Below are 14,397 nucleotides of genomic sequence, written 5' to 3'. Positions count from 1 at the left end.
AACAAAGTCTTTTGTGAGCGTGCTTTACTGGAAGCGTGGGTCAATGTCCACCGGAAAGACTTTGGGATTCAAAACGAAGCAGGCAAGTCCCACTATAAACAGCAAAAAATAAACGCAGTACGAATATATATCCCAAGTAGGCTTTTTTTCTTACGTATATAAACATATACATTTTGCAGGACTCCTTTTACATTCTCTATGTAACTTTAATCAAGTATTCAATTTTGAAGGAGCCTCTGGGAATTCAATAGTACTAGGAATTATATTTCCAATACAGCATTATAGAATCGACACGTTCAATACATTAGATGGATCAGAACCGTCAACCCAATGCACGCTAGCTCCTATATTAAACAGAAGTATTTATACTAAATTAGGAGCCGGCGTGACGAACCCAGGCATTAAAGAGTAACTAGAGCTTTAGGATTTTCTCTTAGCATTGTGCCAAGTGTCATCCTTAAAAGCTTTTGGATCTTCAGCCACAGAGAAATGATGTTTGGTACCCCAGCACTTACAGCATTTGTTAAAGGGGAGAAAAGTTCATTATGGTGCAAAGCAAGCGAGTAAAACACTACAACTTTATTTACTTGGCTAAAGTGAAAGAGTAAGCGCAAGCAATCAGAGGCATCAGAAACAGATTTGGAAAGAAACTGGCTACCAAGATGGGGTAAAATGGGGTTAATTTTCCAACAGAGAGAAGCAAAGGAGAAGAAAAGGGACAATTAACTCTTGCTGCAGACGTCCTGGTGTAGACCCTGTAGCGCATTTAAGACTCAAAGAACAGCATAGACAACGCAGGATCCTAGCCCATTATCCCATAATCTTGCTGCCCACCCCACCTAGAACCTGCGTTCATCTTGAATGAATTTGCACAAAAGCAACAGCTTGATTTCCGCTTGTTTCATTTTTGTGGATTTTTATATTGTTTTAAACAGTCAATAAGCCTTTAACACTATAATACATTACAGTTGGATGTAAATATTTTATACAAGCGTAAAGAGACATATTAATGGTCCGCACATAATTTTTTTTCCGCCTTCCAATTATTCTTTAGATCTACAGAAGACTTCATTTATAGTAAGGAATTTATGATCAAAACCATAAACAGATTTTTCAGAGACATATGACCATGGATTGTATGGCACACACAATAATAAAGTGTTTTATATGCCTTATTAGAGTATGAAGGCTGAAGAGATCTAAGAGCGGGTAGTAAACACCTATTTCAAATGTCAATAATAGAAATAGTTAATGAGGAGGAGCTGTTTTTTTCTAAGAATGGAAAAAATACTCTACAAAAAAAAAAAAAGGTGCATATTTTAAACAGACGGGTGCTCTGATGTGTTAATGTACGTGATTGACACTAGCATGCTGGATCATAGCCTAACTTTTAGAGATGCTTAAATGTCATTTCTACAATAACATACAGTTAAGGATCTGTTACCTTGACGTATTTTGCGTACATCTGCTCATCCAGTGGGAAGCTCTGCACTGTTCTTTCATCTCTGGCATGGAAAGTACCCAGCTTTACCCATTTATTAGTGGGATACCTGAAACGCCAAAACATGCACTTTTATTCAAAGTACTGAAGTCACGTGTGAAAATGTACATGACAAGGCCAAGCCACTAGAGAGCGTTGGGACTATAAGCAGATGTTAGCTTTGCCAGCACCAGGGCTATAATAGTTACTTATAACACGCATGCATTATTCACCAGGCCGACACATGGGAACTGAAGTACGGATCATGGAAGGAGTTTTTACGAGCAGTGCGTAAAGTTTGATATTACACTTGCACATAGCCAACGGTGCAATACAACAATTTTAAAGGCGGTGGGGTTTATTTGCTAAAGGGGGTCTTGCGGTGTCACCTCTCCGACTTAACATTAGGAACAGCTTGGATAAAGTGTATTTAAATCAAAGTCACTCCACAGATAGCTATGCATTATGCTGTGCCAGCTCTGGCTTTCTTGCAGAGAAATTAGCCACGGACGGTCCTTTATAACGCATAGTTAATTCTGGGACTTAAAATCCCAACTTTCCACATGTAAAAATGGTTCAGAAATAACTGCAGCGTACGTACCTGTCGCTGATAGAAACTAGAAAGTCCTTTGGAGTAGATGAAAAGAGTTCATAGTTCGCAATATCAAGTTGCTTCACCTGAATGGGTTCACACAGCTCTATAACAAACCTGGAAAAATTAAACAGTTATTACATAAGCTTTTCCAGATCGCTTTAATCAAAACGAAAAACAGAAGTCATTTCCAATCATAAAAAAACGGGATTTAATTGCTAATCTATACTACCGTATACAGTTTTGATGAAGTAATTTCAGACAATTATTTGTTATTCTACAGAAAAAGGTAGAAACTAATATTACCACTTAAAATAAACTCACCATATTTTTGTGCTGCAAGGATTTAACATGTACAGATCCATATTTTCTATTAAAATTGCAGATGTGCTCTGTAATAAACAGAAAACATACTCTGATTCCAAATACAATTGTATTTTTATTTCGTTAGTTGTACTTAGAGCTTCAGTTTACTGTCCCTGACAGCCCTACAAAAGGAAAATGCATATTAAAGTACCGTGAGTACTTTAGTAAGCATTCTTAAGAAAAATAAAGACACTTGCCTGTCAAAGAAGTGGCAGCTCTGTAGCTACAGCTGCTCTCTCCTCCTCCAAGGTCTTACATTTCATGTCAGCGATTGTCTGCCTGGAGCAGTCAGTTAGCAGCAGGAAAGCACTCCCATCGAGGTCCCTGCCTGCAGTGCTTGCTGAGCCAGCGCTGGAGCTGACTGGCAGTAAGTATTTCCTGTGCAGGTAAATGTGTTCGGCTGAACAAAACTTCTGCACAGAAAATAGCTGGACTACGGGTCAAATGTATCCAGGAGGATTCTGAATCCATCCATGCATTTGCAAGGTAGAAAAGCAAAAAAATTTAAAGGGACAACACAGCTAGAACATGCTTTTAAGTGCATATGATGGCTGCAGAGTCCCTTTAAAGACATACATACATGCACTAGAATCTGTATATATATCTCGCAAAGTCTAAGATATATATCACCTTTTAATGAATCCAATGGAAGGTGGCGTTCAAAAGTTTGGGGCCACAGCTTTATTCCATGGAAAAAGGAAATTTTTAGCTGAGCTAACAGGATTACAAAATGTTTTTCTAATGATCAATTTGCCTTTTAAATTTAAATTTGGATTAGCAAACAGCGTGCCATTGGAGCACAGGAGTGATGGGGGCTGATAAAGGGCCTCTGTAGGTCTATGAGAATATTCCATTACAAATCAGCCGTTTCCAGCTATAATAGTCATTTACCACACTAACAATGTCTGCATTTTATTTCTGATCCACTTGATGTTATGTTATACTGACAAAAACTTCTAAGTGACCCCAAACTTTTGAACCATAGTGTGTGTGTACACAAAATACATAGACAAATCCATATAAACACAGAGTAAATATATTTGAATGGCTTCTATGCCGAGATATAAATACCTAAGCCTCTCAAAATACCAGATTGTAAACTCACAACGCCGGGGCTTTCTGCCTCATGCATACCAGTACGTCTACTGTCCATGTCCTATTGTCAAACTACTACTGTAACCATGCTGTGGAAAACACTTATGCTTTATAAATGTAATCAGCAGTTTGGGAGACCTACGGTGATTTACATGCCCTCTGCACTGAAGGTTCTTTAGGTAATCCGAGCTACTACTAGATATTAAAGAATTATTCTGCGACATGAATGGGATAGTGACCTCAAGTTCCTGATTGGAACCTTCTGAGCTTTGAATATCCCCACCTTTTAGGCACATTGCAAGTTTATATATGTTACCTTGGCTTCAGGGTTGGCAGAAAGGATTTTTGCTCCACACTCCACCGAAGCGTAGTTGTTTCTGTTTTTTTGGACCTTTACAGAGTGCTGTCCTCCATTTGAAGAGGGATGCATTGACTGGCCTAGGGAAAAAATATCACAGCAAAATCCAAGTTAAAAAAAAATGAATATATCAATGTTTCTCCTGCTTTTAGAAAACAGAGGTCATACTCCATTCGATTGTAAATTAGGGCCGTAACGAGCCTACGGATTGCATGGCATAATTGCAGCAGATTTCCATCAAATAATTCATGAACATATACCGAGACACAAGGTGGAATGTGGATCATATGCAGCATGAATGAACACATTACTATCCCTTTCAATGCAAGGGTTGTTGGCAAGGAAGACAAAGATGGGCTAGGGAACCGGGCTATAAAGACGGGTTTGTTGTATAGATGGAACTCTTGTCTTGTGTTTGCGATAAATGCGATTGTAAACCGCGATGACACTTAAGTTTTCTAGCTGACAGTTTACCCCTTGCGGGCGCCACAAGGTACGATCATCGAACGTCATCCAACTCTAGCCGTGTCTTTTGTTATTAATATCTACAGCAGACTAGACTCAAAACAAGAAGGTCAAACAAAAAAACAGCTCTTGCGATCAGTTCAGTTGGGATATTTCCAACCTTTTTAATTGCATAAAATCTTCAAAGAGATTCTGAACAAAAAACACTATTGGAAGTCAAAGTGTGACAATTACTTATACAGAGGGGGGGGGGGGTGCCCAAAATCAAATCTATCCGGGGGGGGGGAGAAAAAAGAGGGGGCCAAGTGAATATATTAATCTTTTTATAGCCGGTGGGAACCTCTGAGGAAAACAATAGAAAGACTGTCCCTGACGATTCAGACAAATCCAAATCTTTGTTTATAAGATAGTGCTTGTAGCCATTTATGTACATCTCTATAGGCATCTATATTTAGACCTCTACATCTGCAACACATGGAATGATATGACCACATGCTTAACATACAAGCCAAATCCATCCACGTGCTAAACAGCAGCAGCACACAATTTATTCTTTACCTTAAAAACCATACTTATTTGCTTTATGTTTAAAAGCTGACATTTAACCAAACACACGTAAATTATATATACACGCACTATAATTTGGAAGTCAGATATCCTATATGTATATTATAAAAGTTAACTTGTGACAAGGACAGGTCCGCAGTCAGCACAGATATTGCACACACACACACACACACACAAAATTAAACATTTGCAGGCACCAGCAATTAGGCGCTAGATAAGACAATAATAGCTAATAACAATGAATTGGAATATATAGCTATTCAGGTGAACGAATGTCGCAACCACACTGCAAACTAAAAAAGCTACTAGATAATTGACTAATATTTTCTACCTATGATGCCACCAGGGAATTCCTTTTCACAAATACACAGTTTCAGAGATTTTTTCTAGAATGGACTAGCCAACAAAAGCATAAACCATGTAGAAGCCAATATGAAATTTTGATTGATGGATCCAACACCTTGTCTGCTAGAGACACTCACTTTTTTCTTTTTCAACTTCCATAACTTGTTTCTTCCATTCATCGAATGTTGGAATGTCAACAGGGTCCTTTGAGCTCGCAGAAGTCGCTGGGTCGGCTGCAGCTCCTTCCTTCTGTTCGGGTTTCTGCAAATCCCATAATTACAAAAAATTACATCTAAATCTGAAATGTAAACCTTAAAAATTTGGCATCACACCTGAATAGAACAAGAACCACAAAGCCCCAGCCATCTTAAACATTGCTTACACAAAAGATACTTTTTGCACACTTTACATTTCTACATGATGTTCAGACATTAAATGGAACACCTGGAAAGAGGAGCCGGTATGGTTTCATGTTTCTATCGGTACCGACGTCAAAACAAAGAAGGGGCAGCTGACTGGTTGCTGAAATAAACATTCTCATGACACTGAGCCTTATTTCCTTGTGGGGACCATTAGAGAACTACCTCTTAGCTAGCTATCACTGGGCTAAGGAACCTAATGGAATTGCACCTTTAACAGAAAAGGGAGACTACCGTTGGTCCAAAGTCTTCATTTACATTTGGCAGCCCATAGGACATTAACATACAGGGGAAAAATGCTTGGAAAGTCACATTTATCACTTGGGTCATGAGATCACTGATTTTGTATCCTGGGAGCCATGTATATAAAAGACAAAAGCAAAGCAGCCAAATTAAAAAAAGTTTAAACCGAGGATCTCCGACTGGTAGCTTTGATCTACTTGTGAGCCTTTAGATACTGGCATATGTATCTAAGAATATTACAAACTAACCCACTGATACAGGCGATCGACTTTGGGAACTTTCACTAAATGTAATGTCTAGTGTAAAATTACCTCTTGTTCAAGCCCATCGGAGCCATTGAGAGATAAAGGCTGCTTTTCCGTCCCTGCTTCAGGAGTCTCTATTACCAGTTTCTTACTGTGTGTAACAGAGGCGTTCTCAACGTGTTCATTTACAAGTCTAAAAAAGAGGAAACAAAAGAAAGAAAAGACACAAAACATTTGGATGACAGATCTATATATGCCTGCAAGAAAGCATGATTTACACGTATGCATACTTAATTCCGGTATAGTGTACATACACAGACAAAAACGAAGGTACCCCCAAGATACCAGACAAGAAAGATCATCCCCGGCTGCTTCCGTCAACAACTGAACATACAACATGCTCTGGGTTATGAATAATCCTCCCGCTGCAACGCTTACCTGCCGCACTAAGCTGAAGAGTCTCACTGTTAATGATAGACGTACATCAGGGATGCAACTACAAGAGTGTTAAGGCAGCAGCTGACATGGCAATGAGCAGAGAAAGCAGAAAAAAATGCATGCTCCAATTGCTGGAAACGGTAAAATAAAGAAGTCTGAGAAGCGGCAAAGAGGATGACGACCAGAATATCGTAGAGGCTTTCCAGCGGCAACTCCCTTCATGTTGCTCATACATGAACGTGTGGTAGATCATAATGCAGAAGAAAAGCGAGCAGAGCATGCGAGCGGCTGGACATAGCAGCAGATGACACGTTACCTTTTTTTGGTTCGTTTTTAGTTAATGAGTTTGACTTTTGCAAGCTTGGCCTACTTCAATACTCACCTCGTTGGTGGGTTGGTAAAGGAGGGCTCACTCTGAGGGTCAACCTCTACTGCCCCCCCAATGTCGCAGTCAGCGTCTGACTGCTCAGCTTCACTAGAGCTGACTATGGGGAGAGCAGAACTGGAATTTTCTATTGCACTAAAGGAAAAGAAATAACAGCCTTTTTACCCCTTGGGTGTTACAGAATGCGACCTTAGAAAACAAAATAAAAACAGGACGTGAACGCAGTAGAAAAAAAAAAACAAAAAAAAAAAAAACTAGGTAGGGTCCCTGCAGAACATACCCAGCCGGGAATTCTTAAAGCCATGCCTGCCAAAATTGGTCAGGGATGTACATTCTAGATCTTCTCCGGTTGTAAAGGTAAGCAAGATGATGCTTTTTACCAGCTGCTCCAAAAGCTATGATGTTGGGCGAACAGGTAAAAAACGCCAGGGTTTTTTTTTTGTTTTTTTTTAATAAATCTCAACAAATTCAAATTCGGAAGGGCATGTTCCAATTCTCTGATTGCTTGTTAGGAAGGTATTGGAATCATGGTAGTTATAAAGTATAGTAATATTCGTGAAGGGAATGCAGATGATGTTGCTTCCGAGGTAAGCAGCAGTAATAAATGAACTGCTTACTGATAGTGCCTTGAAGAACCGCTTTCCATCAGTGTGTTCCAAGCAGCCACCATAAAAATGTTAGGTCCAGCTTTGACCAAACGAACATCAGCGTTAAATACAATGGACTGTGACAGTAGCCAGTTACAGATAAATTATCTCTGGGACATCAGCTACTACAGAAGTGTATTTTGCTTCAGCTAACAGATGGAGTGTCTATTTTAATATAAAACCTAGGTAAAGTATTGATTCTGCAGCAGCAGCACACTGCCAGCTGCTATAGTATCTGATGAGCTATATACTGGTACTATAGACTTATTTCTGCAGAAGATTGCTAAATGACCTAAAGACAACTCAGCTCAACATACTACCAGACCGAGGATACTCAAGATCCTTCCCAACATAAAGAAAGATTGCTGGTTATACTATATTAAGTCTGACATCAAGAATATTGACTAAGCACAGTCATACAACACGTATACACTCAACGCGAGCATTTGCTGAGCCACCCCAGCCCACCTTTAAAGTGCTTTACCCCTGAAGGTCAATGGGTTGTCCTTAAACCCATTAAAAACAATGCATTGTGAGCCCGTACATGTTACGGGCTTTGTCATGAAGGGGTTAAATGTTGGAAGTAGATCAATAGTGAAATACTGGAAGTAGATTAATACGTAGTAAATTCTACAGGCATATGGGAAGACACTGTACTAATTTAACTAAAGGAGCAGTGAGATATACAGATATCCAACGCAAGTGACAGCCAGAAACCCTAATTGCCTTTTGTGCCAATTATAAATTACAGTCTATATGAGCTAGAAGCATTTCTTAATATTTCCATCACAACTGTGAAAGAAACCTGAGGTTTGGGAAAAAACCCACAAACTAATCAGAATCACTGTTTGGCAAAATATACAAAAATGTGTAATATGCCCTTAAATAAGCAACCTTAGTACTGCATTGTTTTCCTTGACAAGCTTACAGTACCAATAATAAACATGTAAATAATGACAAATTATCAATATAAAATCTGATCGTTAAAATTACGACTTCTGAGAGCACATTTAACAGAGCAGTTAAAACTAAATATTAAGTGTCCAGTTGAACATATTATTTGGGATTATAGGTTGGCATCTCATTTATTGTATAGGAAAATGAGGAACTCAAAATTGAACCACAAATATATATCACAACACAGTGTTAAATATGTCAAGTTACTACACAATGCTTCAGGCCAGGGTTAGACACGGAAACACATCTTTGTGCCCAGAGTTTCACTTGCCAAACATACAAACTGGCTCGCTTTAGAGCCCATTCAAGTGCCCAGAAGCCATCTCTACACAGAGCCCATTCGTGAGTCCAGAAGCCATCTCTTTACAGAGCCCGTTGGCGCATCCAGAAAGTAGATCTATACAGAGCCAGCGTTTCTTTCCCATGAGCTGCGGGTGAGCGGAAGCTCAGAGGAGTCACGTAACGTGACATTACACGAGCCTTCGCTAGCGGTGGAGCAGTTACGGCTCCTGCATTTTCCGCTTGGCCTTTCATCTGCAGAGCATTTGTTGAGCCCTGTTTTGGGCACTCAAACTATGCTAAACATTGCTGGTTATAACCTCAGCTCCCAATCTTGATGAAAATATGGAGTGCAAGAAACCAGAAGTGGTATTATGAAAGCTATGAGATAAAAAATGATATACGAGCAGAACATAAAGCCCCTTCATTTTGCAAGGAGGTCAAAGACCCCGTACTGGCACAGAGCATCCTTCTATGTAAAACTGTAATCGATATACGCACGCCTAATGCACGCTAAGACTCTGGAACACAATTGTTATGACACAGTAATGGCCGGCAGATTTTCCGCGTCTGCTTTGTACTTAGCAATTACACCACAGCCGTGAGATGTCCTGAACAAGGTAAACAAGCTGAAGGGTACTAAATAACTTCTAATTACCCCCGTGACACACCTATAGTATGTATGCATGATATAAACATGTGAAACAGGCTTACTCTGGCAGCGGGACAGGCGGTATCTCTGAGGTAGATGAACTGGAAATGTTTTCAATGCTTGGAGCAAAGTGCACAGCTGCCTTCTCCAGATCCTCGGCGTCTGTGTTTACGGCAGGTACATTTACAACTGGCTCTGCTTTTTTCTCCTGCATACCAGATGAAAAACAAACAAAAAAAAACAAAAAAATAAGTGTAAAATACATTTTATGTTTAGTCAATAATAGGTAAGAATACAAATAGTCGCTAAGCTATTAGAACATATTAATCAATGACAATCATATGACTGATGGTTCCATGCAAGCAGTTTATATAGATTTCCACAACTCCATCCAGATTTTAAATCGCCATTATACCTATCCTACCGAACATATCACCATTTCCACCATTACTTAGCCCCCCCCCCAAAGAACTGATTGAAGGTAATTCCTTGACGAGGTAAAAATTTAAAATATTTACATCATCTTGTCAATACTAGGTTTCTAAAATTAATTCTAAGCTGTAGTCTAAGAATAAAATGAGAGGAAACTGATAGAATGGGTTTCTATACATAAACTGAACCAGCACTTTTAAAGGCTCCCTCTGCCAAGGGAACGGTAATCACCTTTTCATCTTTTGGACAGTCTTCAAAAACAACATCCTCTACCACTTGGTTTGCAGATATAGGCTCTGCTTCCAATATATCTGGGATTTGTGGCTTCTGGGTTGCCTCCTGTAATATTAAAAGAATGGTTGAAGCAACAAACTGCTGACGCAGAAGCCTAGCGGCATGTAAAGTTCTAAGATACCGCAGGGTAAATTAGCAACTTTCACAGAGACAGTTTAACAAGACAATATTTTATTAAAGAGAAAGAATAGAGTGTAAGGAAGACAACAGAAGAAGCCGGCACTTCATTTCAGGAGTGGCTACAGCTGTGATTAATGTCATCTACAAGGCGTATCAACACATCACATGGTGGTGGTGGTGTCAAGAAGTTGTGTCGTGCTCGCTGCCGTGAGAAAGCCCCGAGGACAGACACGCTCGGCCTCTGCCCATGCATGGCCGACTGCAATAGATGCAATTCAAGCAGAAAAACAGAAACCCCGCAGAACATCTAATCACTAGCGGGTCATCAAATCCTGGTCATGGTGACACGAAGAGTTTGTTTAACCTTTGTCATCTTTCACAACTTATAGTGTATATTAATACAAGAATGATTAGCTAAGCACCAGTCTGTTACACTGTATTATGAGATACACCAGTATTTTAGTGTTAGTTGCCATTTACTGTACATATAAAATATCAATTATTTTTACATTTATTGGGCACTTTGGACATTCTACCGCTGGCTGTCCATCATAAAGTGGCAAGAAAAAAATAAGTGAACCCTTTGGAATTACCAGCATTTAAGTATGTGTGTTAAAATATTACTTGATCTTCATATAAATAATGAACACAATGTTTTAACTAACACACAAATCATTGTATTGTTCTTGTTGGTCACAAGGAAATGTCAGAGTTTACATTTTCATCAGTCCACACAAACAAGAAATTGTTTAAGCGGAGAGGATTTAGTAGTATGGCTACTCTCCCTAGAAGTGAACGCCCAGGCAAGATGACTCCAAGAGCACAACACAGAACGCTCAATGAGGTAAAACAGAAAACTGGAGTAACGGGTGAAGGAATCATAGCAACTGGTTAACATCGCTATTCACGTGTCTACCATATGCAAAACATTAAACAGGTATGGAGTCCATGGCTGGAAACCACCGTGGTAGCTGATGCTCTCCAATTTAACATCGCATTTGTCAACGAGCACCTTGACCTCCACAACACTACTGGGGAAAATATTGTGGGGACTGAATTTCAGGGTTGTGTAATTGCTCAGGAAGAACACTCAGGACTCCATATGGTGTAAAAGGGCACTGCATACCCATATGAAAATATCATCCCAACAGTGAAGTACGGTGGAGGGAGGATCATGATTTAGGGCCGCTTTGCTGCCTCAGGTACTGCACAACTTGCCATCAACGAGGCATACGTTTATCAACGTATCGTACAGGAGTCCGCCAGCTGAAGCTCAGTAGAAGTTGTGTAATGCAGAGGGGCAACGACCCGAATCATCACATTTTAAATCCACTGTATTTAAAATGTTTCTCATCAAACAAGCCACCTCATCGACATTCTTCCACAAGCCTGCCAAATCTCACAAGATAACCCCACAATCTTCAAGTATGAGGAGAGAAAGGGACTCAGTATCGTAGTTACACGTTTCCCTGACACTATCGGTGTGCTCATCAACAATTTACATAATCTTCCACACCACAGCATAATAATGCACCACTTATTGTTGAACAGCGCTGATCATTTCTGTTACCTTCTCCTTGGTGGGCTCATCTTCACTTATTGGATCTTTATTAGTTTGTGCGATTTGTGATGCTGGAAGCGTAGTGTCCTCTTTGCAAAACACATGCTGATTTGGAGACCTAATGAGGGGAAAGAACCCAAAATATTTAAATAAAGACTTCTGAGAGATTCACATATACTATTTTTGTAAAAAGTACTTTTTGTTACGGATGACGAAAACAAAAAAAAAGATATTTTTTGGCTACATTTTAGTCTACATTAGGAGAATTGCTGAATGCCAGGGGGGGTGAGCTATTAAAACGTGGACAACCTGCCCCTAGCAGCCACATCTTATCCAAGGCAAATGAAAGTACAAGACTGAGGTGTGTGACCAGGAATCATAATCAGAGCAAATCGCCCCTCCATACAAACAGATTTGTGTTGGGAGCGGGGGATTGAACTGAAAAATGAAGTTATGGCAGATTGTTTTGCTATCATATTTAGAAGGCAGCTGGCAGAACAGATGCAAGGAGTGTGCGACAATCTGATGCGAAAACACGAAACACCAACTGCTGCAGGCCTTCGTGCAAACACACCCTAACACTACAATCTAATTTTAGCAATTTTTAAAACAAAAAACACACACAAAAAAAACAAACCTTCCTTCTATTCAAATCAGATTATCAAATACAAGAGGGTGCAACGTACCCTTCCACTTCAAATGTTACTATATCTATATATGTGGACTGGGGCCGGACCAAGTATGATAGTAACATATGCTTAAAAGCACTTCTTCCTCTACACGCTTTGTAGGCCTCCCTTTAAAACCGATGGAGGACCAGCAAACAGGAAATCGCTTCCAATAGGAGAGGTGAAGCAGAGAGGAAGTGTACTTAAGTACACATTCTGCTTTCAGTAACAGTCCAGGGGGAGGAGGTTTGAAAACAAACCAGGGGTCTCACTTTCTAACCCCAAAACTGAAATAATCCACCGTGTTATTTGATGGAGCTTAATAAATAAAAGATAACGTCGGCACCAACCGACATGCCGTAAAATGCATTGTTACATTTAATATACATTAAAATGCAAGGGTTTGGTGGACTAGACAGCTGGTTTAGAAGAAGCCATTACCAGAAAACCCCATTACACAACCTTTCAATTGCAGTTTTTTGCAACTGAATGCTGTTCCTGCAAATGTAATTGGATATAACTGGTCCAAAAAAAAAAAAAGTTATGCCAACAAAATCTTCTTCCATAAGAATGTGGGTAGCCAGCCTGTGGATTTAGAGGTCAATTGGATCAGCAAGAGTGGGTCTTTGAATACCTTACAGGGAGTTGTGTTCAGCCATAAAAGTCAGCAGATTAAGCATGGCTTGTTACTTACAATTAAGTAGAAACCTTACCTGCCAATATTCAATATATTATCTGTCGTTAGTTTTGTGAGTGACTGTAAAATTTTGAAGTCGAAGCTTTACCTGATTTGCTTGAGATTAATTTCAAAGTGTAGTTGAAGGCTTATTTTTTATAAAGGCTATATAGACTAAAGATCATTTTCCTTGCAGGTAGAGGTGGGGGGAGTCCCTTCTACCTTCTATCACAGCCTATGGAAGCCTATATAGATTTGTTAAGCTTTGAGGCATCCAAGAACAATACACATTTTGCAGATGTGTTCATATACTGTTATGAGCAACATTTTCAGTGTAAGTACACTACAGTAAGTACAGTACCGAGAGAGCGAAGTGAATAATCTATATTTCTAACATACTCCACTGAACAAAATGCTATATATAAGAAACAGAATGAACCCCTATAATCCATACATTGCTATATATATATATAATCATACACACACATACATACACACACACATATACATACTACAGGCAAGTCAAAGGCTACAAAGCACAGAAAGATCAACAAATGATAATATATGTTAGACAGCTAAAAATACCCCAACTATGTCACAAACATGTTCCAACACATCTATTAACCGTATGTGTTAAAGTCAGGGTGTTACCGTGGTATACACAATGTTAGATCCTGACATTATTTAAACCCTTTGGATACTTGCCAATTTATTACAGAATAAAATTAATAAAACGAGCCAACATTGTTTTCTTCAGTTTTGTTTATTGAGATCCTCTCTAGGAACAGGTTATTTTAATTACACAAAAAAGGAGTATACAAAGAAACTAGTCTGAGGCAAACCATGTAAAAAGATTTCACAATATTCTATCTAAATGCCCAAAGGGCCTACCGCAAATACCTCTCAACAGCGACGTTCGTTGTAAGATGTATAAAAGGGTACAGTTAAAGACTCTTGGAATTTTTTTATTTTTTTTTTTTTTATTTGTGGATACTTATTAAGTCCATCCTATGTTTAAAATTTTGTGGAAGTTTTAAAGATGGCGGCAGTTACACATTATACGTTAGGCGTTAAAGTAAATACGAAGAGTTCTGCCTATTCATTCTGTCCGGA

General features: G+C 39.2%; 1 protein-coding gene across 1 annotated transcript in view; it reads right to left on the bottom strand.

Annotated features, from left to right (window-relative positions):
• The window catches only part of LOC149283339 (SUN domain-containing ossification factor-like), a 28,707-nt gene that overhangs the window by 14,031 nt on the left and 279 nt on the right, over positions 1–14,397 (bottom strand). The window contains exons 2-11 of the mRNA XM_089497714.1: positions 11,950–12,058; positions 10,197–10,304; positions 9,596–9,741; positions 6,996–7,133; positions 6,242–6,368; positions 5,406–5,529; positions 3,850–3,971; positions 2,397–2,464; positions 2,082–2,189; positions 1,445–1,550 (exon numbers count right to left, since the gene is read on the bottom strand). Coding sequence (XP_089353840.1) covers positions 1,445–1,550; positions 2,082–2,189; positions 2,397–2,464; positions 3,850–3,971; positions 5,406–5,529; positions 6,242–6,368; positions 6,996–7,133; positions 9,596–9,741; positions 10,197–10,304; positions 11,950–12,058 — 1,156 coding nt within the window. The remainder of the gene's footprint in view (positions 1–1,444; positions 1,551–2,081; positions 2,190–2,396; positions 2,465–3,849; positions 3,972–5,405; positions 5,530–6,241; positions 6,369–6,995; positions 7,134–9,595; positions 9,742–10,196; positions 10,305–11,949; positions 12,059–14,397) is intronic.

Source organism: Sceloporus occidentalis, unplaced genomic scaffold, assembly GCF_023333645.1.
Source record: "Sceloporus occidentalis isolate IW3139 unplaced genomic scaffold, rSceOcc1.0.p SCAF_106, whole genome shotgun sequence".
Classification (NCBI taxonomy): domain Eukaryota; kingdom Metazoa; phylum Chordata; class Lepidosauria; order Squamata; family Phrynosomatidae; genus Sceloporus; species Sceloporus occidentalis.
This window is presented reverse-complemented; position numbering and strand designations above follow the sequence as displayed.